Source organism: Lissotriton helveticus, chromosome 5_1 (assembly GCF_964261635.1).
Source record: "Lissotriton helveticus chromosome 5_1, aLisHel1.1, whole genome shotgun sequence".
NCBI classification, from domain to species: domain Eukaryota; kingdom Metazoa; phylum Chordata; class Amphibia; order Caudata; family Salamandridae; genus Lissotriton; species Lissotriton helveticus.
The window spans coordinates 1,449,318,795-1,449,344,363 of NC_136065.1; the positions used below are offsets into that span (position 1 = coordinate 1,449,318,795).

General features: G+C 40.9%; 1 protein-coding gene across 1 annotated transcript in view; it reads right to left on the reverse strand.

The window, feature by feature from the left end:
• The window catches only part of LOC144755474 (cytochrome P450 2G1-like), a 662,651-nt gene that overhangs the window by 59,979 nt on the left and 577,103 nt on the right, over positions 1–25,569 (reverse strand). Inside the window, exon 7 of the mRNA XM_078644447.1 lies at positions 10,082–10,269. Coding sequence (XP_078500573.1) covers positions 10,082–10,269 — 188 coding nt within the window. The remainder of the gene's footprint in view (positions 1–10,081; positions 10,270–25,569) is intronic.

Here is a 25,569-nt window from a genome sequence, read left to right on the forward strand (position 1 = left end):
TTTTCACCCCCATAATCTACAGTGATAAACCAACCAGAGGGTGGCAGTGATGTACCAGAGGGTAGCATGGGTGTACCAGAGGGTGGCAGTGGTGAAACAGAGGGTGCTGTGAACCTGTGATGATGAACCAGATGTAGAAACAACATAGTCGCGGCCGTTGCGAGCCGACAAGTAAGTTCGCAATTGCGAACTGGTACACAACCCTCGCGAACTGGCAGAAACCCTTGCGAACACAAAAAAAATTAAAAACCTGCAAATTCGGATTGTGAATCCGTAAATACGCAAGTTCGCAGATTGCCAATTCGCAAAATCCGCCCATGCTTAATCTCTTTGCCAACGTATTTCTTTCATGGGTAACATATCTGGGGTACAATGAATATTTAAAGGAAAAAAATATTTTATTAGTATTTAACGTGTAACCAGAAATTTCAGAATAAGATGAAATGAGGATACAGGATTGCTAATAAATAAATGTATATCATCTGCATATGCTAACATTTTAATATTAACCGCATTAATATTAATACCAGCAATATAATCACATTTCCTAATGGAAACAAGCAAAAGTTCTATAACAAGAAGAAATAGAAGCGGGGATAGTGGACAACCCTGTCTGGTACCTCTAAAAACAGAAAATTCATTTGAAATGTGGCCTTTAATAAATAAATGAGCAGTAGGAGTAGAGTAAAGAGCAAATAAAGAAATCACCAAAATTAAATGCTATTGAAGTACGAAATAAAAATTGCCAATGAACTTTATTGAAAGCTTGCTCACCATCCAATGCAAGTACTCCAGATGGCAAGGATAAAGTGGACCCTTGTTCTATAACATGTAATAAAGTTCTTGTGTTATTGACAGAATATCTATTTCTTATGAACTCAGATTGATCTGGATGAATAAGAGAATGTAAAACACAGGTTAACCTGGATGCAAGAATTTTGGCACAGAGTTTACAATCTTGAGTTATTAAGGAAATAGGATGGTAACTTGACACAAGTGTAGGGTCTTTGTTAAGTTTAGGTAATACAACAATCAAAGCCTCAGTAAAAGAACCCGAGGTAGGTCCTGTAGAACTAAAAAAGATAAACAGTTTAAACAAATGAAGAATAAGCGGCAACTGAAATTCTTTATAAAATTCTGCTGAAATGCCATCCAGGCCTGGGGATTTTTTTTTTTTAAGAGACCTAATGGCTAATAGAATTTCTTTTTCACTGATGGGCAAATCTAGTTAATTTTTAGTTAATTGAGGAACCTTGGGTAGGCCGCATTTAGACAAAAAAGGGTCAATTACCCGCATGCGTGCGGGCGCAATTCCGCTCGCACGCTGAGATTTGCGGAACCGCATGTTAGGTGACGAGCTGGGCTCGTCATGAGCGTGCGAGGAGGCTACCTCATGACGAGCCCAGCTCGTCATGAGCGTGGAAGGGGTTAAAGAACGATCATCAAATTTAGGTTTATTATGTAGAGCAGCGTAATAATTTAGATATTCATTAACAATATAATTTTACGATAATGCAATTTACCTATTGGGGCCATGAATTGAATTTATTTGCGTTTTATCTTTTTTGATACGTAAATAGTTGGCCAAAAGCCGTCCAGATCTGTTAGCATTAAAACAGAATTTGTCTTTGGAGTTAAAGAGTTAAAAGCCAGCTCTTTTGCTGAGGATTGAATTGAACTCACATCGACGTTTTGTAATTTCATTCTATATTGAGGATCATTGAAGGTAATTAAAAGTCTCTCAAATTTTGCAATTTATTTATCCAATTCCTTAGTTCTTGCATTGGAAGTTTTGTTTTCATGTGCCATGAGAGAAATAGAGGCTCCATTGATAAAGGTATTGAAAACGTCCCATCTATTCACCATAGATGTAGAGCCTTCTGGATTGAGTTGGAAATATTCTTGAAGTGCATTTAATATTTTCAGCTTATTGTATTCATTGAGGAGGATACTAGTATTTATGCGCCATCTGGATTGAGCTTTAAAATTTGAGTTAAATTATAGAACAATGGAAATCAAGGCATGATCCGAAATATCAATATTTTAAATAGTAACAGCAGAATTAATTAGTTGTCTAGAAATGAATAAATAATGGAGTCTTGAGTGTGAGTTCTGTGGGTTAGAGAAAAAGGTAGAAAAAAATTCCATAGGAAAATATAATTGCCAGATATCCACCAATTGTGCATTTTTAAAAAAAGATTTTAAAGTAAACAATGCTTTAGGAGGTCGAAATTTAGTGAGAGAAGATCTATCTAATAAAGGATCAAATATGACATTGAAATCCCCTCCAACTATAAGAGGGACGTTACCCAACTTGAGTACTTCAGTAGTTAGAGTGGACCAGAAATGAGGATTATCAATAGCTGGACCATACACATTAAGTAAAAACATAACTGCATCATGAATTTTAACTTTTGCTATTACATATCAACCTTTTGAATCCAAGGATTTACTTAAAATTTGACAATGTAGCCTTCTTTGCAAAAAGAATATCTACACCAATTTTTTTACCCTGTGCAGGAGAAGATATAATAGAATCAACTCACTTTTCTTTCACAAAGTCTAATACCTTGTCTTCAATATGCGTTTCCTGTATGAAGCACATATGTGCCTTACAGCTTCCTAAATAATCCAAAATTGTTGTAAATTTTACAGGATGTCGTAGACCCTTGACATTCAAAGAAACTATTATAATGTTTTGAACATTATTGATAGTAAAGTAGAGAGGAAGAAGCAACTAAGATGAGGGTAAAAAGTCGAAGAAGAAAAGGAAGAATAGTAACTCTAAAAAAGGGTATAAGGAAAAAGAAGGTAAAAAGAGAAGACAAACAAACATAAAAAAGGGGACAACAATTAAAAATTAATAACAAGTTTGAAACGCACACACGCTATGCAAGCATAACTGAACCGTTGGAGCCCTATGTGGAAATAAACAGTAAATCGGTAAATAATAATGTTCAAGTAGCAGAATCATTTGTATCCTTAGAATGCTGTGAATGTTGATCCATAAATATTCTTAAGTCCTCAGGTCGTTGGAATGGCTTTGAAAAATTATCTTTACAAAGTTGTATGGTTGAAGGAACAAAAACACCATATTTGAATCCAAGACTTCTTAACCGTGGACGAATGTCTATGAATTCCTTGCAAATCTTAACAGTATCCTTAGCAAAGTCTTGGTGAATAAAAATGTTATTACCATTGCCCATTAAGGAAGGAATTTCATGTGCTGCTTTCTTTATCAAAATCAAATGATGGTGACGTACAACCTAAAAAACCATTTGTCTCGGTTTTGTGTGGTGAGGATTACGATGAGACGGAATCCTATGTGCTTTATCTATTTCAAAGTTCTCCGGAAATTTGATATTCAAAAGTCCAGGTATCAAATTCTTCAAATATAGTCTGCAATTGGAACCTTCTACATCTTCTGGCAAATTAAAAATACGTAAGTTGTATTGCCTGTTACGATTTTCCATATCCAGAAGGAGAGCAGACATAGGAGATATCTTTGCCACAAGCGGTTCAAAGGCATCCATTTTAACTTTATTGTCTTGTATTTTGATTGAATTATCTGAAACCTTCATTGACGTACTAGCCATATCTTTGTGCAGGTTTTTAATCTCTGACGCTCTTGTATCAGTGCTACAAGGAAGTGCCTGAATTTCATCAAGAATTAATTCCAAGGAAGGTTCACTAGATTCCACCACTTTGTACTTTATTGGAGGAGGGGACATATGTTGTTTCTTCTTATTGTGAAGAGTTTGCGCATTTTTATAATTCATTTTCCTATTATGAAAAACTAAGGATGTAAATATATGCAAAATAAAGGAAAAGGAGAATACTGAAGAGGAAATGCTTCAAAAAAGGCTGGTGCAGCAGCTAAAACAGACTGTGGGAGTGGTTAGGCCGAAGCCAGGCCCTTTCCTGAACAATACTTTGCCCCCCCGACAGGAAAGCTGGGCAGTACCTTGAAGGAAAGATCGAAGTTGAAGCAGGAGAGAAGAAAAAAACACCCTCTGATGTTGCCCACACCAGGAAACCACCACAGCTACAGGCAAGACCTTCAGAGCACTGCTGCAATGATTTTAAATTCGTTTCTGACAGGAATTCATAGTTAAATCAGCAATTACGGGCTGTTCTGACAAGGAGCTCACCGGGGGGGCATCCATCTTCTTTCGCACGCTCGTGCATCCAGTACTTGTCTAACATTTTACATACACTGCACCCTGTCCTCCATGCTGGGTAGGGCCTACCCTAGGGGTGACCTGTGACCTATATGTATTAAAAGTGAGAGTTAGGCCTGGCAAGATCTTGCCAGGTAGAGATAGCAGTTTAAAATGGTGCTATAGATTTCAATGTGATGTCTGGGGCTACTTAAGTGGATGGCACAATAAATGCTGCAGGCCTAGTAGCTTTTAAATTATAGGGCCTGAGTACTTGAAATACCACTTTACTAGGGAATTACAAATAAATTAAATAAGCCAATGTGACCATGTTTGAAGGAAAAAAGCACACACACTTTAGCACTGGTTTGCAGTTGTAAAGTGTGCAGACTCAAAAGCCAGCAAAAACAGGAAGCAGGAAGGTAAAAAGTTGGGGGTAAACCAGGCCAAAGATGTCAGGTCCAAAAAACATATTTCGTTCTAAGGAATAATGTTTCAAAATGTTCGTAAAATGTCACCATAACTATGCAATTCCACCTACCAAACAAGCAAACATGATGGGGAAATGAATAAAAGGACTCCAATCAACAGGTAAAGGAACTGACTCTTGACCTCTCCTACAAAGCGTTCACAAACTGAATTCAGGCTGAAAGTCTTTCTGTGGAGAGAGAAGAGCTTTTCTGCGCTCTTGGGCTGGTGGTGCCTCTTAGCCTGATGACAGGGATGGAGGGCAGCACAACCATGGCAGTATTTCTCTAGCTCTAGCTTTTACACAATGACATTAAGAAACAGTAAAGATGAAAAGCCAGGTTTTCAGCTTGGCCTTCTTTCTGATTGCTCTGGTGGTTGTAAGGATTCTAACCTATTCCTACCCTTTGTACTGAAGTCTCAGTCAGCTGCAGTTGGGAAAGATTGTGGCCATCATTACTTAGAAATCATTAAAATGTTTTTCAAAGCAACCATTGGAAAAAATATTTACCCCCAGGCCGTGGGTTAGTTATGTGGGCTTCTACTGAGGCAAAGATAACCTCTCTCATGGGTGTAATGAGATGTAGGGACCATGCAGAAAGTCAGTTTCTTTGAAAATGCAGCGGTTGACAGTGTTCAGTTCACAGGAGAAGGTGTTTAGCTCCTTCGTGGCATTGTTGCAATAACTCTAAATGTAGGTAAAGCAGATAATGAAGACGAGAGACCAGAAATCACTAATGTGGTGGGCCAGGATTATTCTTCTTTCATTGGCCTCACAGCAGGAAGCCACTGATACACCATACATGCTGGTTATTCTTTTCAAGACATAAGCATTTTGAGAATACAAACACATATAAAGAAGAATGTGCACTTTGCAAGGATTTTAAAAGATGGCAATGATTTTTGAGAAAGCATAGTACAAGCACTGTAATAGAATGCTTAAAGTTGTAGAAATAGAGACAATTCATAAATGGTGTGTATAACATGCTGAACAATTGATCTTTTTTATAAGATTTAAACAAGTTGAAAGAAACATATAACATTTATTTTCTGCTACTTTGCAAAGAAATATGAAGATTACACATGGTAAATAGGTACTTATGTATTATTAAGTCTTTTTTCCAATTGTGTACACTTTTATGATGAATGTGAATAACCCTCACTGCGTTCAGTATAATGCACCATAGATATTGAAAAGCTGGTGCAAAATCGATATGCTTTCATTTAGACGAATGAAACGTTCTATGATGAAACCTTGAACAAAAAGAGTCCAGGATTTCTTAAAACAAAACGTATTAAATAGCTTCTGAGAATATTTTACATGTATGTGCTTTAAATTGTGGCAATGGGTCATACTAAAAACGGAACATTTCTATGCAACAATCTTTGACAATTCATACGTGACTATTTGACACAAATGCTAAATTGAATTCCACTATGCCTGATTCTACTTATGCCTTATTCCTTTAATTACGTTTAATTACGAAATAATGGCATTGAATATGTTATGTTGTCTTAATTTCTCAGACCTGCATTTTCTCTTAGACTAATGAAAAGCAATCTTGCTTCTCTTCTCACACATGTATCTTTTCCTGTACTTTCACATGACATTCCTGAAGGGGCATTATACATTTTGATATATCTATATGGACATTACTGTGTGAACTCAAACTTTTTTGCCTCAGCATATGAGACGTTACAATATTGAATTGCCGTTTGTGGATTAGGCTGTGTGCCTGGAATGGACAATCGAATCTACAGACAGGGTTTGAGAAAATATACCAAACTATCTACTTTTGCACCCTGTGACAGGATGATGGTTACACATGGTTCAAACAATGTTGATATGACATTTGATGTCATATCCACCCATGATGGATTACACTAAGGATTTCTCCTGCAAAGGGGGTTGTGGTTGTGTTTCAGAACTCTAAGAAGACAGCCAGAACAGCCTATTCAGCAGGTACAGTAGAATGCACTCAAGCCTTTCTTTCCCAATTTGTGTGGATGTTTCCTTTGTCTTATTACCAATGGACTTCTTGGTGGCTTACTCTGAACAGACCCTATGCCTATTCTGAAAGAACTCTTCTAAACAGTCCCTTGCCCTTGCTAGTGGCAGCAACTCCCAGGCTTAGCAAACTTTCCATGGGCTTTTTGGTTAAACCATAGATTCCCAAATGCCCTGTTGGTGTTATCTTTGTTATCTTTTTTTATATTCCACTTAATGTGTAGTTTTATACTACATCTGTAACTGTATACTGAGACTCATGGCCGAACTTCCTAAAATGCTGATTATTTCCTTGATTACTAAATGTGTCTAAATATAATTACTATTTTCAATCTAAATTTTGTGAGTTTTTCTCAAGTTTAACTCTAATGTTCTTTCCACAGAGACTGTGTATGCAATAATTGGGATTCTAATGCATAACAGAGATGCTCATTGATTATTCTCAGAACATAGGATCTTGTTAATATTGTTCTGCATAGCAGCCGCAAAACTTTTGGTATGTATGCTCTTACCCCAGTTAGACTTCTTCAGGAGGATTGGACTTTCCATTGCTATTGGATATATCTACTTCTCATTGGGTAACCAACAATCAACAACCTGATTCCTCACCCCTCAATGCAGTGAGCAAGGTCCATTGGAGGATCAAAGCCTCTATGGGTATGGTTAAGTCTTGAATCCAGTTTAAGGTATAATATTTAGTGATTGGGCCTAGGTAAAACACTGAAACACCATCATCTTGGTTGGGTGCCATGAGCCATAAAAAGAACTGCCCTTGCTTGGAGCCAATGTGACAAATAATTGTTATCCTGGTTGGATTGCCTGGTCCTTGGCACCTCAAATGTCCTACCAAAGCTACATGGAGCTTTGGAACATTCTCATGCACAGAAGCTTGTATTGGATGGTCTATAGGAGAACTCTTGCACCTTCTGTAAATATTGTTGATCAAAGTGTTCACTGGCCAATGCACCTGTGTATTCCATTGATGTCAGATGTGAGGGAGACATGCTGTAGGGGCAAAAGTCCTTTCAGTGCTATGAAAGTTGTTTCACCCTTCCCTGCATTTCTTTTTCTGGCTTGAACTGAGTTGTTTCCACAAAGTAGGCTCAATAATCAGACTGATTGAGTAACTGCAATTAATATATAAAATACTATGTCATGGAGTCTTGATACTAGGAGCCCACTTTCCTGACAGCAGGTCTCTGTCACAGCTGTGGAGCTCTCATTGAACCTCTTGCATTGGGTTCTTTGCTTTGTACATACAAGAAAGCCATGGATAAGGGAGTTTGGGAACAATATGTATTCCTTTGGTTGATTACTAATATCCTTCACTTGCATTGTGAAAATTCTTAAAAGAGGACTCCGGTACTGGTAAAACACTTCCTAAATTCTGAAACAAGCTGGTACTCCCATCCTTATCTAATGACCTCAACTAGCTGGCATCCAATGTCCAGCACTTCACTAGATTTGCTCCTTAAAGACAAGCTGCACCCATTTGGTCAGCCTGAACCCTTCAACTCTGACGCCATCAACCTCATCTGCATAATCCCACAAGATTTCTTACTCATCCCACCTCTGCTCAATGCCTACTACATGACCCACTCATAAGCGGCATCCATGCCCATGGAATCAATCTTCTCATATCCAATGCTGACTACACTCAACTCACATTCTCCTTCTCTGGCAGGACGCCACACACTCAGTCCAATTTCTGTATGACCAAAGTCACCAGATGAATGAAAAATAACTTCCTCAAACGCAACACAGACATTAGGAAAGAAGTGATTTTCAGCAAAGACAGCTCTCTCTTGGTCACCACCTGCTGACCTGCCAAACTTGGAACCACATCCCTCACGGCAACCCACATAAAGAACCTCAGAGTAGTAATCAACAACCAACTCACAATGACAAGTTAAGTGAGTGCAGTCTCCGCCTCCTGCTTCCACACTCTTAAGATGCTCAAGAAGATATTCAGATGACTTCCCACAACCACAGGCAAAATCGTCACTGAAGCCCTCCTCACCAGCAAGCTGGACTATGGCTATACAATCTATGGTGGAAACAACACATTACTGACCAAAAACATCCAGACCATATAAACCTTAGTGGTCAGGATCAGCCTCAACCTCCCATCTCACCCTTACAGCAACTCATATCTCAGAGACATCCACTGACTCCCAAACTACAAAAGTGCACTCTTCAAACTCCTCATGCACACATAGAAAGCCTTACACAACACTGACACCACATACCTCCACAGCCGCATAAATTTACACAAAGCTACTAGACTCCCCCGTCCAGTCTGACTCCTACCCGCACACAACCCCTGCATACAAAGAACCCGATCTGGTGGTCATGCCTTTTTCTACACGGCTCCAAAAATCTGGAACGACTGTCCCCTGCGCATCAGAGCCTCCTACTCCGTTCTTAAATTCCACAGAAACTGAAGACCTGGCTCATCACCTAGCCCTTACCATGGCTCGACCCTTACAGAAATTTCTTCTGCAAAAGGATAGCCTTCCGGGTGAGTTGTTTGATATACAAATACTCATAACAAAACATAACATACTCTCGATTTCAACCCCTAATATCCCAAATGAGAATTAAAAATAGCTTCATCCAACCAGTAATTGTAATTTTTCTGAGTTCTGAGGGGAACTCTTTGCATCAATCCAGTTTGACATTTGCCAGAAATAAGACCCTAATAGTTGTTGCATTTCACAAAGCCAGGAGTTTACCTAAGATTCTATGGATAGTCAACTGCTGCACTCTTACTTGGAGGAAGAGGAAAAGGTGCTGCCCATTTTGTGGAGTGAAGCAGTGACCTGATTAGAAAGACAATGAGCAAGGTCCACCAAATTCAAGCTTGAGTTCTTGAACAATCAATTAGTCACAAGCCCATTACATCCAGGTAGCAGATATAAAATGTTCAAAGCATTCTGTGATTAGAGAGTTGAGGGTGAAAAAAGAATATTACAGAACTATGCACATATAATTGTCACAAGCTGCCCGTTACCATCCTTCACTTTGTGTGGCTGTATGTCTGCCACTTTCCACCCATGATATGATACAGTGATTGTTTCCCTTTATCTGATGTATTACCCTGTTTTAGCCAGAAAGGTTTCCTACTGTGAATACTTACTACCAAATTCCGAGTAGCCCTATAACTTGTACACTGATAGTCGTGCGAACTGGGCAGGTGTTATCCTAATTTTCAACTTTAGAAACTGAGTGAAACCCTTGCTTATTTTGGGTGGTGTTTTTTTGCCCTACTTGGATTTTGAATCATTGTAGTGGACTCTTAGCTATCCTGGGTTCACACCCAATGAGTTGTTCAGCCTTGCACTAAAAACAAGTCAGAAACTAAGACAGAAGGCAGATAGCTCAAAGACAATTGGATACATTGTAGCATTCAATGTAAACATTCAGCAGATTGAAAAAAAATTACTTTGGGCAGCATGAATCCTCTGAAGTTGGTGTCTCGCATCACCCTGTGTGGGACTCCTAGTGGAACAATGTCACTGAATCGCTGGATCTCGTGAAGCACTGCATCTGTGTATGGCATCTTGTGCCTGTCCTCAATGGAGGGAATGCGGAGCCGGCCAATCACGTTATCAATCTCCGCATTGACCTTGTCTGTAATAAGAAATATAAAATAAGCAAAAAAGGTTTGCCATTTTTTTCTTTTCACTGTTCCTTATAATTTACAAATGGTGTTGAAATACTGAAATTTAATTATGCTATATTATCATATTTGTATAATTATAATGTTGGCTGATTTTCTCTAATGGATACCAAATGACATCAAAGAGTCAATGAGAGAGAAGCTTGTTGAGTAAGAAGTCACTGAGAACTCTAAGGTGAAAATCCCCTCCTATTGACGGTTATCCATCTATTATTTCAAGATGTGTATGGGTTGGATCTTCAAGTTATGTGTTACGGTTTTGCGATTCTAATATTGTGTCATGTGGTTGTGTGCCTCATGATGGAAATGTTCAGTGATGGGCTTATGTGGATGTATGCCTTTGTGCTTGAAGGATAAACATTTGCATAGCCAGCAGAAGGTTTGAAGACAAGCAGAAGTGAGGAGCCACTGTGCAAGTCCGATAGAAAAGTGTTGAACTTTCCCCTTAGCTTGTCTAACTCTTTTTAATAGTATTATCTCCTGACCACCCCTGACAACATTGCACGGTGCAGAGGAGTCATAGATAAGCCAAACCAAATAGCTTTCATATCCCCACTACCATCGTCTTCCCCTTACTCCCTAACAGACACGCACAGCAGCTCCCTGCAAACTCCCTGAAAAACTGCATCTAGCATCACACCATCCATCATCTATATCAAAGGAGGGAGTGGAGAGAGGGAGTGTCCGGCGGGACACATGGAGTGGAATTAATCTCCCCTTACTATAATTCATAAACATAAGGAATCCACCCACAAGGCTCTAAGTGAAAACCCAATGGGTGATCTCAATAGTGATGTGGTTCCTACTTTGGTGGGTAGCACATTGTGTTGTTGAAATACCCCTCACACACCAAAAAGGCCCTTGGTGTCATGCTTCATCAGAGGGGTCTTCGCACACCTCTACGGACCAGCGAATACGCGGGAGCACTTGATGTAACCACTATGTGTACTGTGTGAGGTGGTGTGAGTGGTAGGGTTAGAAGTGATCAGTGAGTGAATGTTAAAAAATACCTGGCAGTTAGGACTAGAAAGAATTTTAATAAACCCCCTGCTGGTATTGTTAAAGAACGTGAGGCGGATGTTTTTAATGTATTAATATACAATGCCTCCTATGTGTCTGTGTCAACATGTTTCGAAGTCAGATACTTCTTTTTTGGACGGGTACACAGATGCCTACCCGGCTCACAACAGACAGTAAAATACCATCAAAACATAGGGAATACTATGTTTTAAATTATTTTTATTGTGTCTAATCAGCTCAATATGGTATGGTGACAAAGTAATATCTTTATCTCATCCTGAAACAAAAGGTAAAAGAGGTACATTTAGCATGCTAGGCTGATTCCAGACAAATTGGTCACAACCTGTAATTGTGAAAAATACAGTGTTCATTCAACCTAGGGAAGTTGTGTAAGTGCAGTTACCTGTAGAAAGTCACAAACGTAGACTTAACACACAAAACAAATACCATTTATCACACGCACATCCAAGGTTCTCTATAGTCCAGTGAAGTGTCTTCTTTAGAAATAAAGAGAGAAAGAGGCATAAATATCCAAGAAACAGATGTCATACTTGCAATCCAGTGGTCTCAGGCCTCAAGAGCCTTCGGGGAGAAAAGCGGAGGGAACCCTGTGCTTAATAAAGCACGCTGTGTGAACAAAATAGTATTCAGAACGGAGTTTTGTAACCATTCAATAATAGAGGCTGTCACCTTTGCGTGAAACCGGCTATGCTGTACTTACATATGGGAGGATACTACCTCACCCGACCGTCCCCTCCACGGCTCTGTTGATAGTGAGAGGAGCGGAAGGAGGACCTCATTATGTACTGCCCTTAATTGCATAATTGCTTGTTGATACGTGCGTGGCAGCCGGCCCATGTAGTGAGACTGGGGTAGCGAGCCGATGCTGATCGTAGAGCGGTAACAACTAGACCGCTGATCCTAAGAGTATATTTCCAGCGGAAGCGGCCGGTAGCGTGAGGTGCCCAAACCTGTCTCCTGTCTCACAGGAGTAGAGAGAGCGCATTCACAGGCTCGCTGTGGGAGCTAGCCAGGCACTGTCGGGCCGCATTAATCTTATTATATTGTTTTTGTTAAAAACTGGCCGCCATTACTAAAAAGGGGAACATAAAGCCAAATGTATATGGCGTATAGGCAACGAAGAGGTTATGAGAGAGACACAGGATATTAGATTAAGGAAAATAACAAGTTAAAAATTGAGGGAAGGTAAAATCAAAGGGCAGAGCTAAATATCCTAAGATTCAATACTGTAGTATTTTCCATAACGGAAGAAGTATATACATTCCCAAGTACATATATCCTTCAATATCCTCATGTTGGTTGGCAAAGTCAAAAAGTATTTAGGCAAATACCAGAGAAACATAGCTTTTTAGACGAATATTCCTGTGATTAGGTAAACATACTCCAGGGAATATTATCGTTGAGACCCATCTTGTTAGTACATAATCTGCATACCAAATGTTGCTCTTTTTCTAAAAGGCCTGTGTCTGTTGATAGTTGTTCTATCAAAGTCCATTGGAGGTCATTGACCCCATGGCCTTCAGTCAGGTAGTGTGTTGCCTTCTTTGTCGTGTTTTTTTTGCATCGGACGTTACTTTTGTGTTCTCCGATGCGCACCTTGACTTGCCGTGATGTCATCTCCACGTATTCAAGGCCGCATGGGCAAGTAATCATGTAGATGAGATTGCGACTATTGCAAGTGGTACATTTCTTCTGCTCCCACTCACTGCCATTCCTGAACTTGATCCAACTGCTTTTCTTAGTCAAGTGGCAGGTGCTGCAGTTGCCACTTGGGTGGTGGCCTTGGATGGGTTGTAGACTCGGGGTTCTTGTGATCATGGCTGTGTCAGCACTTGGCCTCATATGAACAATCATGTCTTTGAGATTTTTACCCCTTTTGTGTGCAAACAAAGGTTTCTCTAGTTTGAGGTCACCACAGTTGAGGATTCTCCAATGCTTATTTACCATCTTGGATATCTTATTAGAGTGGGCAGTGTACGTGGTCACCCAGACGGGTCTTGCGTCTGAATCCTTTTGAACCTTATTCTCCAGGAGTGCTTCCCTATTGTTGTTATGTGCCCTCTTCATGGCTTTTTCTATGATGGGAGTAGGATAGTTCCTATAGGATAATTTGATCTTCAGTTCAGACGCTTATTTTTTGTAGATAGTAAGGTTAGTGCAGTTATGCCGAAGGCGAAGGAACTATCCATAAGGGAGATTGTCGCGTAGATGACGCAGAAGGAAGCTGTCATAAAGCAACAAACAGTTCCTTGCCGTAGGTTTGAAGTGTGTGGTAGTTTTCAACACTCCATCTTCAGGATAAATATTCAGATCCAGAAACACTAACTGGTCACGTGATACAGTGCTGGTAAACTTGAGGAAAGGGTTCTGTTGGTTAAGCAATATCAGAAATTGCTTGGATGGTGCAGTGTCTTCCTCCCAGATGACCAGAACATCATCAATGTACTGCTTCCAGGTCTTGATGTTATGCCTAAAAGGGTTATCCAAGTGGAGGATTCTAATACTCTCCAGGTGATGCATAAATAGCCCTGCCAGACTGGGAGCAAAAGTGCTCCCTATGCTGGTACCATGCTTTTGAATATAGAGTGTGTTCTCATACATGAAAATGTTTCTGGTCAGGGCTAGAGAGATGCATTCCATAACTAGGTGACTTGATGTCTGGTACTTCCATGGGTTGGAGAATAAGACTTCCTCTATAATTTTGAGTGTCTCATCATGGGGCAGGCTGGTATATAAACTCTCTACATCGAGACCTAGGAGTAGTTCTTTCTCAGGGTCAAAGCTAAGTTCTTGTAATAGTTGCAGTACAGCTTTTGTATCTTTCAAGTATGTGTCGGTTTTCTGAACCAAAGGGCGTAGAATGCATCAGCAAATTTCGACAGGGGCTCCAAGTTTTTATGTATTTTGGGGATCGTGTAAAAATAAGCGGTTCTGGGTGATTTTTGTACCAGAAATTGCGCCTCTTTTTTGGATACCCAATTGTGTGTTAAAGCCTCTTCCACCATGCTGGTGATCCTGATCCTCAATGGTTCTGTAGGGTCTTCCCGTGAGATGGCGTAGTTTCTCCCGTCTCCCAGGAGTCTTCGGCATTCGTTGTCATAAGCCACAGATGTCTGGATCACAATTGCGTCACCCTTATCCGCTGGTTTGATCGTGATGTTTTTGTTGTTGGAAAGTTGCTCTATTACTTCTTTTTCCAATTTGGTGGTGTTCTGAAAAAAGGTATTGTTTCCTGTGGTGATTCGTCCGAGGTCTTCCATAACTGCCTTCTCAAAGGTCAGTAATTCGATTGGTAGTGTTGCATCCGGTGGAGTGAAAGATGATTTGAGTGTTAGACCTGTATCTAAGGTGGCAAAGACGGTTGTCTCCTCCTCTTTGAAATAAGTCCTTAGTTTACATTTTCTGATAAATTCTTGCCTTTCTGCATGGAACTTGAATTTATCTAGCCTGTTGGTAGGTACAAATACCTGAGGTCAAATGCGGCACCCCAGGGTCTGATTGTTTGTAATGAACCTTTCATTTTTCAGAATGATAAGGCATTCAAAAAGGATTGGTCACTCATCTCGTGGCACTGCACCAGAGACTGGTTAGTCCTGATCATAAAAACGGGCACAAGAATAGCACAAGAATTGAAAATAGATATACAGAAATTGGAAGTACAACTCAGAACCTACCAATCGCATGCCACATTGAAGGAACACCTTGAGGAACTAAATCAACAAATGACAAGTCTAGACAGAGATGCTGGGTCAACTATGAAGGACCACCAATATACCAGCAGTACCCATACGGACCTCAACAGATAGGGGGTGCATACCCACGATGGGCACCAGAGTATGATCCTAACTACTATAGACCACCGCCTTTTTTAGGATCACATCCGGACCCAGACAGGGAAGGAACAGAATAGGAAACAATGTGCACTGGACCATGGGCACACAAGAGGACCCCCAAATGTCGACACGGAGCATTACGGGCTCAATCGACAACCAGTCATCCACCAGCAAGAGGGACATTTAGTGGTCAACATCACCACACATGAACTCACGGCAACACAAAGAAAGATACTGGAGAAAGGATTAGGTTTTGTACCTACCAACAGGCTATATAATTTCAAGATCCATGCAGAAATGCAAGACTTTATCAGAAAATTGAAACTAAGGGCATATTTCAAAGAGAAGGAGACAACCATCTCTGCCACCTTAGATACAGGTCTAAGACTCAAATCATCTTTCACTCCACCGGATGCAACACTACCAATCGGATTACTGACATTTGAAAAAGCAGTTATGGAAGACTTGGGACGAATCACCACAGGAAATCATACCCAGGGATGCACATAAACATGGCAACCAGGTGAAAACAGAAGGAACAATCTGTAACAGAAATAAAAAAAAACGACAGGCACCATAAGTGCCACATGCAATGTTGCGGTGTTTGAATTAGGAAAATATGCCCAAAAAATCCACTGCCAAAAATCATAAAACAAACAGAACCCCAGAACTAAATACCAGACGCCCAAAAAAGTGCTCCAAGCTTTAGCAAAAACAAACCATGTATCCAAAAGGTTCACACTTGTGTAGATAAAGAAAACTCAAAACTTACTGAATGTTTACACCTGTCTAACCAACAAACTATAGGAATGTCCTGAATAGGCAATCTGGAAAATAGACAAGATAGACAAGATACCATAAGTCTACACTGTGAGAATGGTCTAACGAACAATCCAAATAATGTAGACCACTAAATGTAAGCCTACCTCTCTATACGTGGAAACAAGAAAATAGGCTGAAATGCATATAGCCGCTTGTTCTTCAAAACAAGTCACTTATAACTTGCTGCCAAACTCGAGTGGTGTAAAGAATGTCCCTGCATCAAAATAATGGGTTGAAGTCAGTACGTAAATGAACTTTGTACACTGAAAGCAACATGAAGTGCCGAAATATTACCTTATGTGGCGTCTCCCGCGTAGAATAGACGGTACAGCCCTTGTACCAGTAGATTTAACAGAAGCGTAAGCGCCAAGATTGTCCCTAGCACGGGGAATTACTAAAAGAGATACCAAACAACTTATTAGTCCCACACCCAATTCCCCACAACACATTCATTATCTATAAGTTATGGATCCGCTTACCTCACACCAACTACTCTGTGTCCTTCAACTGGCGTACTCGGGTCTTTGAACTAGCAACGACTTGGAATCTCGTCGAGAATTAGAGCTGACTCGTGTCTCTGAACTAGTGACGACTTGGAATCCCACCGAGAATAAGTAGCACCCCATGCAGGAGCTTTAACCGTCTCCAGCAGGTGATTACTGTATGGGTGTTACATTTGGGGCCTGAGCTCTGCCCCACTGTGGACTCCCTCAGCGCATGCTTTCAGATCACTATCAGGTGATCATATACTCCTGAGTGTTGCATCATGCGTTAAAAGGAGTCCCACGATAGGTGGCACTGCCACTGATTTAAGACTTTTTTTCACACTGAGGGTGAGGGTAAAAATGTAGAGCCTGATATGGCCTGTTGGGCACCTGATTATTAGAATTAGAGTGTCAGCGAAAATAGAGCGCCATATTAAAGTGGGTTATGTTCTCGGTGATAACCAAAGGAAAAGTGTCTAGTTAAATTGTGTGACAGAAATGCCACAGTGAATTACCAGCATCATTTCACCACAGTAGTAAAACTATTTAATTACTGTGTACTCCTATTAAATGATACAAATCTAAGATATTGGGTGAAACCCTCAAAACAATTGTTCAGCTGCATCTGAACAAGAAAAGAAAGGAACGAAACATGATGGGAGAGCCCAATAAATCAACTAAAGAATAAAGCAAACTATGTGTTGTGTCTGTGATAGTAGGCTATACAAAACTGCTAGGCAAAAACAAGATGCTGAAGAATAGAACACAAAGGGAAAAATCTAGAGCACAAAGTTTAAAGGAAGAACCAAAAACAAAAACAAAAACACAAAACACGGTGTGATCCTCATAGTGTGAAAAGCTCATGCGTACAATTGCCATGAATTTGAGCATTAACAATATAAATATACGCTAACATATCCAGAGGTACAATGCTTATTCTTGACCCTAACCCCTCTAAAAACAATTACACTAGTGAGGCAAATCCAAAGCATGATGCTGTGAACTTCAGTATTATATACAAACAACATAATCTGCTGTGTCGCTGAAGAACAGCCATGCCAACGACAACATGAACATTCTTTTTAAAACAATCGTTATAGAAAACATGCCATGTCCATTTTGTCATTCAACACCGCATGGAGTCATAGTATTGAACAACTTAATCCACCAAATTTCACATCATGATAACACCTTTGAATTGTCTTTGCCTACTCTAGTCTGAACCAATTCTAGAATTGTGAATCTTAGTTGAGCTATGTGGTGATGATGCTCTAGCCAATGTGTGACAAGATTAGACTTGATGCTTTGGGTCCTCATTGTGATTTTGTGGTCTGTTATCCTAATTTTTATTTTGTGTTCAGTTTTTCCCACGTATAATAAGCAACACAAGCATTTTATACAGTAAATGGCTAATGAGCAATTGCAATCGCCCGAGTATCTGAAGTTAATCGGCTTGCCAGAATGTGGATGAATAATAATGTTCTCTAATATCACAATATTATAGTTGACACAATTGTGACACTTGTGCATCCCGGATTCTTTAGTGATGATGTTCGCTTTGGGCTGTGTTAACATTTCTTTTAGATTGCGACTCCTTGTGTGGGAAAACAATGGTTGCTGTGCAAATAATCCATTCCATTCTGGTTTCGACTGTAAGAGTTCCCATCTAGACTTGATAATCTTTTTTATCGCCACAGATTTTGTACAAAACTTAGACACAAACGCCATCCGGCCTTGTGGTATATTGATGTTAGGTGAAATTAGATCGTATCTGTGCATAGTAGAAATTCTTGTCACCGCATCAGACAGGGTCAATGCTGGATATGCTCTTTGTTTGAAATTAGTGATTTGAATATCTAATAGCCATGTTCAAAGCCTCTTCCATTGATGTGATTCTTTCAATTCTCATTAACTGGGAAACGGTAAATTGTGAAGCAAGCTCAGAGGAAGGAAACTGAAAAATAACAAGTTATTCCTGTCAGTCTGTTTTTTAACACCGTAGTTTCTAAGTTGTTAGATCCTCTTGTAATCATCACATCAAAAAAAGACAGTCATGTCTTGCTTATAGTGTGTGTAATATGGATGTGATGATACTTCTGATTCAATTCTTGAATTTTCTGTTCCAATTTGATTTGTGAAGTGTTTCCAATATTGGGCCATGAAGGTGCTTGCGTACGCCGGTGCACCAGAAAAGCCCAATGATATACCATTTGTTTGCAAATAAAATGGGTTTTCCACTCTATTTTTATCTATTTATTTGGTATTTTGTACAGCGCGAACATGACCCTAATAGGTTATCAGAGTGCTTTACATTTGCATATCTTTCAACGTAGAGCAACACGAGCGTCATGCAGTTTCAGTGAAACTGAACAGTGTACGGCTAGTTACTAGAAACAGTTATGTTATAAAGTCATAAATTGATTGTACATTGATTTGTGAGAGAGACATTTGTGCTTAACAATCATATTTACAAGACCAGAATTATGTTCATGGTCGATGTGTGGTAGCATCTGTATTGAAACTAGAAGGTTCTCAGATAATGTCAAGACTGCTGGATTAATGGAAGGAATTTGCTCATTAAAAAGGATTTAGCTGCATTTTTAAAAGCAGCGTTGGATGACATTTTTCTAATGTTAGGGGGGAGAGTGTTCCAAATTCTAAGTGCTGCGCCAGAGAAAGCTCAGTCATAAGTTCTTTTTTTACGGAAGAGGGATGGTTTCAGTAATAGATCTCCGTGACTCCAGGAAGCCAGGCAATCTCCTGATAGAGTGATTTTCTTGGCTAGGTACATTGTGGTGTTGTAGTGTATCGCTGTGTAAGTGATACATGCCAATTTTAGTTATATTCCTGCTTTGAAGGGAAGCCATTTGAGCACTTTCAGATGAGGGGTGAGGTGGTCTAAATTTTGGGACCCAGTTATAAGTCTTGTGGCCGCGTTGAGCCAGGCTTTTAGTGGTGCTGTTGAAATCTTAGGAATACCGGCTAGTCTTGTGCAACCGTACTCGCTCCTTGAAATGACTAGTGCTTGGACTGCTGTTTTAAGGTCTGAGTTATTTATGAACAGGTTTTGTTTTCTGAGGTACCTCAAAGGGAAGCAGGCACTTTTTGCCATCATGTTAATATGTGCAAGCATTTTCAGGTTTTTATCTTGTATAATGTCTAGGGATTTGGCTGAATCTACAAGCCTCGAAATACAGTTTAGTGTGTGACTAGTTTGGTCCATTCCATGATATTCGTAGCCTTTTTCTCTGGTGAAATCAAAAGGAATTCAGTTTTATGTTGATTGAGCATGAGTTGCTTACTTGTTAGCCAATGGACAGTTCTCTTTAGTGCCTGGTTCATTATACTGATCTCTTCTATCGATGTGATCTTGATGTAAAGCTGTGTATCGTCAGCTTACATGTGGAAGGATATGTTTGCTTGCTGTAAGATTTCAGTGAGTGGCTCTACGTACAAATTGAATAGAGCAAGGGAAAGTGTTGAACCCTGTGGTACTCCAATAAAATTTCTGTATGAAGCAGATAATGTTTGGTTCACTCTGAGTTTTTTGTGATCTGTTTTCTAAGAATGAAATAAACCACTTTAAGACTGTACCCTCTAAGGCCATCCTTTTTTTAGGCGATCTAGTATTTTGGCATTAGTTTACTGTGTCAAATGCCTCTGAAAGGTCAAGCAGGATTAGGAGACATTTCATTGCAGTTGAGGGCAAGTAGAGCATCGTCAACTCTAGGTGGCTGTGTTGAAGGCAGAATTGTAACAATCCAAGAATGAAAACTTTGTTAGCTCTCATCTCAGGGAGCTGGAGCAACGCCCACTTGCATGCATCCAAACCCTCTTGCAATGGTATGGAAGTGTATAAAGCTGTTACGTCGATGGAACATAACAGCCACCATTCATATTGGTTATTATCCACATTGTTGAGTAATAGAAGAAAGTGAGTTGCATCTTTAATGACACTTTTTCAATTTTGTACGAATATTTGTAAAAAATGGTCAACGTACTGTCCAGATGGCTCAAAAATGGTACCACACCCAGACACAATAGGTCTGAATGGTGGGTCATTAAGATGTTTGCGTACTTTGGGCAACATGTAAAGTGGCAGTCACCTGGGAGGTTGAACTGTGAGAAATTTCTTTGTGTGAATAGAAATCCACTGCATGTCCAAAGCTTTGCCCAGTATGTGGTTCAATGTCGACATGATGTCATTGGTAGGGTCCCAATCTAATTCAATGTATGTGTTTGTGCCTTGCAAATGTTCAAAGATCTTGGTTTTGTAAAAACATGTATCCATTAAGACTAATGCGCTGCCTTTATCAGCCATTTGAAACATCAAACCTTGGTTCTCAGCTAGTTGACGAATGGTCAGTTACTCAGTTTTAGTCAAATTTGGTTTGATTCTAGATTGTAAATTTAGTTTAGCGATGTCCTTTTTAATCATTGTCTCAAATGTGTCTAGTAATTTATGGGACGTAGGTGCCATAAAAGTACTCTGAGGTTTAAACTCTTTGCACTGCGTTTCCTGTGTAGGACAGGTCAAAGCAATCATATCAGATGATGGTAACACGTTTTCCAAAGCATTTGTACGATAAGTGGGTACAAATGATGTCCCCTTGTTCAATGTGCGTTTTTGTGCTGGTGTCAATCCCATTGATGAGATGTTGATAATCAAGTCTTTGTCTTGCTCCTTATGTTGCGACCCTCTTGATCCTTTTCTTTTGCCTCTCCATGTTTTTTGTAACACTTTGATCTGCTGGGCATCCGGTTGTTTGGCCGCTGGCTAAAAAGAAGAAGAAGAAGCAGACATGGAAGACACAGATGGTATTGTACTTGAAGATGCTTCTGTTGGTTTTGCACTGGTTGCTGTTGCTTGTTGTTCAGTGCGAAGTGGAGTCCTTGTTACTTCCATCTCTTGGTCCGAAACCACACTTTCTTGTGATGAAGACACTGGTTTTTGTGGTAATCTCCTCCGAGCATACACCTCCGCCCATGTGTACACCTCATTTAATTTGTAATCTATAGTGTCTCTGAAGAATTTACTTAGCTTACGGTCTTCAATTTCTCTTTGGTACACATCCAATTTGTTTATTCAAACCATTCAATGTTATTTTCCAGTATTCTGGTTTGCACCATGATGACAAATCCGCTTTGATAATTTCTACTTCTTCTTCTAATTCCCGGATGGTATGGGAAAGTTCTTCTATTAATAATAAAATAAAATCAAGTGAACATTTGTTTAGAACTGCTTGCCACTTCTCCATGAACACCTTATTAAATTGGAATTTGTACAACAATGATTTAATCGGTAGTCTTAAACCACACAGTACTCTTTGCACCTTATGATACTGTATCAAAGTAGACGCGTGTAAGCGTTGGCTGAGTACTCTTCTGATGATAAATTCTAGTTGTCTTAATTGTTGAGAAAATTGAACCACCCTGTATCTTGAATTCAGTTGTTTCCTGTACTAATGTGTATATGTCACTCGCATGTAGATGAGTAAGCACGGGTATCTGCTCTGTAATCATTGATATTCGAAATAGCATCGAAAGACATATTTTGATGGAAACTGTGGGTGCTGCTAACCAAATAGTGGCAACAAATTAGTGAGAGTTAATGTGTTAGCGCACACATCTGCCTGTCAACCAATGTAACAAAAGAAAAAAATACTAAACTTGTATGCGTGCACATCAGCTAGGGGGAGCCATCCCCTCAATGTAGAGCAAAGTGTACGAGTGACTCTTCACTCGATGACTGAATGCACAGCGTTAATAAAGTATCTCACGTTGTCAACAAGTAAACATACAATATATGTAAGTTCAACAATAATGCATGGATTTCACCATGACACATATGGCATTCTCCGTACAATACCCAGCCTTCTTTCACACCTCTCAATGCCACAGAACCTCCGAGGTGTATTCCATTTGGATTGGAACTAGATTTATGGTTTTTATGTTTGGGATTCACCAGTTGTACTTGAAACTTGTGTGGGTGGAGGGATGGTTTTTTAACTTAAATTTTTTGTATGTGATTGTTTGTTTATCATTGTGCAATATCATGTCACAGCTGAGACACAATCTACGATTGTCATTAGTTCTTTCCCAGCCGAATGCAATCCCAGGCCAGAGGGGCAAGGGAGATGGAACTGACCTGCATGTGATGGAACATTCGAAATCTTAACAACCCCCGAAGGGTAGACAAGTGCTATCCTATCTCGCCCATGATGTTGTTAAGCTACCGTTCCTTCAAGAGACGCACCTAGCCCCCAGAGACAGGTGCACATACGCCTCTACATGGAGAACAATCAATATTTTGCCTATTTTAGCTCATAATTCCACAGAGTTTGTATCCTGATACATGAAAGTATCCCCTTCACACAGCTTTATAGATAAAGAGGGGAGATACGTACTTGTCTCTGGCACACTGGCAGGAAAAGCTAAACACTTAGTTAATGTTTATGCTCCAAATCAGGACTCTCCATCCTTCTACCATGAGCTCTCAACTCTTATGAGGCGGTCAGATGCAGATTTGCTATTCCTGGACTGTGACATAAACATGGCTTACAACCCGGTGTTCAACTCCTTGGGCTCTAATATCAGCAGAAAGCCTCACACTCCGCGTCTATTTCAGGACATTGTTGGTGCGTTCTAGCTAACTGATCCATGGAGGTCGCGTAATGCTACCATCCCAGACTACACTTTTTATTCTGCACCCCATGCTATCTGGACTTCCATTGATTATTGATTTGTGTCTAGAGAGGTAACCCCATGGCTATCAGACATAGCACACCTCCCCCATTCGTTATTCAACCATGCACCAGTTAAGATGGTCCTGAAACTTCCAAATGGAGGTGGATTGTCATGACAGTGGAGTTTCCCCGACAACACCCTCAATGATTACGTATTTCTCTTGGTGCTATGTGATTCCACAATCAAATACTTAACTCTCAACACCGGTGCGATCAACAAACGGCCCACCCTTTGGGGTGTCTTTTAGGCTTACATTCACAGTGTCTGCATAGCCAAACATACTTGTATACTTAAAAGCATCAGACATGACCTGGGCCGCATAGAACATGAGTTGCTAAAGACTGACAATGAGTTAGAGTTACATGGACACAATGCGTGAGGTGTCGTATCTGGGGAAATATGCACTCGCGCAAAGATATGGCAAAGGGACAGACCAGGATTAATGCTGGCATGCCTACTGCGCCCTAGTCCACATAGTAACCATGTAACCACAAGTGTGACCATTGAAAGTGAGACAGCATTTAACAACAATAGTATCACCATGGATTTTCTTCAGTACTACCAGCGGCTGTAAACCACACACATGGTAGAGGACACCTCAAAGATCTCAGAATACCTGTCAGTGGTAGCAATGGTCTTGGTGATGGACTGCCAGCAGCAATTTCTGGTGACACCCATCTCCAGTGAAGAAACTATTCAAGCGATTGATGCGCTAGATGGCTCCAATGCCCCGGGACAGGATAGTTCAACAGGAAAGTTTTACAAGGCCTACAAACATGTGTTTGCCCCCCATCTTTTTCAGGTCTACGCTGAGCCCCTCAAATCTGGCATTCTCTCCCACACACTAAGAGAGGTTGTGATAACATTGCTGCTTAAACCCAGTAAAGATCCCCACCTCTGAATGTTCTTTAGGCCACTCTCACTTCCTAACCATGACAATAGGATCCTTGCCAAAGTCATTAAGCATGGGCGGATTTTGCGGATCCACGATTCACGGATTTGCGGATTTGCGGATCGTGGATCCGCAAAAAACGCGAATTTTGCGGATTGCGGACCGGCGGATTTGGGCGGGGCTTCCATGCGACCGTGTACCGGTCGATCGGGCTCTGTTTAGTTCCCTGCAGCATATCACGTGTCATATTTGGTATATCTGCGAGTGCCTGGGGGAGGGCACCTCTTATTTTATTTTTGTGCTGGGGTAACTCCCAGGTCAGCAGGCGGCCAATCCCAGCGTGGGTCAGCGATAGTTGTGATGTCTGGCGGGGGATCAGTCGAAGCCAACGGGGGCCAAAGGCCCAAATGCCAGGGGGAGGCCAGCCCACCCACAATCCACCCCAGGGTCTAGCCCGGCTGCCTCTGCAAGTAGGTACCTCTGCACCCCCTTAATGGGCGCCTCCTTCTCGGTCCCCACTGAGCCAGCGACCATTGACTGTCTCTGTCCCTCTGGGGGACAGGCGCAGGCCGCACCGCCCGGGACAGTCCCAATCGGGCCTCAATTCTCTATCTTGCCCCTGCCCAGCTCACTTCAATTCATCGACTGCCAAGGTCTTCCAACGTGCTCAGGAGCTACTCAGTGGGTCCGAGGTAGCCCTTTGTTGTAATTAAGCCTCAGTCCTGGTGGTTTCCTTGATCGAGCAGCATGGCCCAATGGAGATGACCCAGCAGATGAAGATACAGAAGCTCCTGGTCACAGGAACAGCACGGGGATTGCGCTCGCGAAAGTCAAGGATGCATAGGCCTCTATCCAGCATCACAGCTGATTTCGACGGTAGATTTGGGAAGAAGGCACACCTGCCCAGCCTTGACAACGCTCACGATTGTTTTTTGGCTGATGAATGAGTCACTGAATTAGAGTTCCAACTAGTTCCAGCGACCATGTGTGTGTTACTATGCGATCGCCCCGAGGGGCGCAGGGGTCCCTTGGTTGAGCTGTCCATCATTGTGGGTCAATGGCGGGAGGACGGTGCACAGCGCGAGTGTTTGGGCGGCGGTTCCAAAGGGTCTGGGCCCCATCAGAGCAGCAGATGAAGAGACAGCACACCAGCCTGGCCTGTTGTAATTATTTTACGATGGCGCCGGCAAGCTGCCAGCGCCATCCTAAAATAGTTACTAAATTAGCTTCAACAGGAAGCTCTAATAGATAAAATCGAGCACCTGCTTTGTTTTATCTATTAGAGCTTCCTGTTGAAGCTAACTTAGTAACTATTTTAGGATGGCGCTGGCAGCTTGCCGGCGCCATCGTAAATTAGTTACAACAGGCCAGGCAGGCTTGAACTTTTGCCCCCGAAATCCGCCGCTCGCGGATTTGCGGATTCGCGGTAAA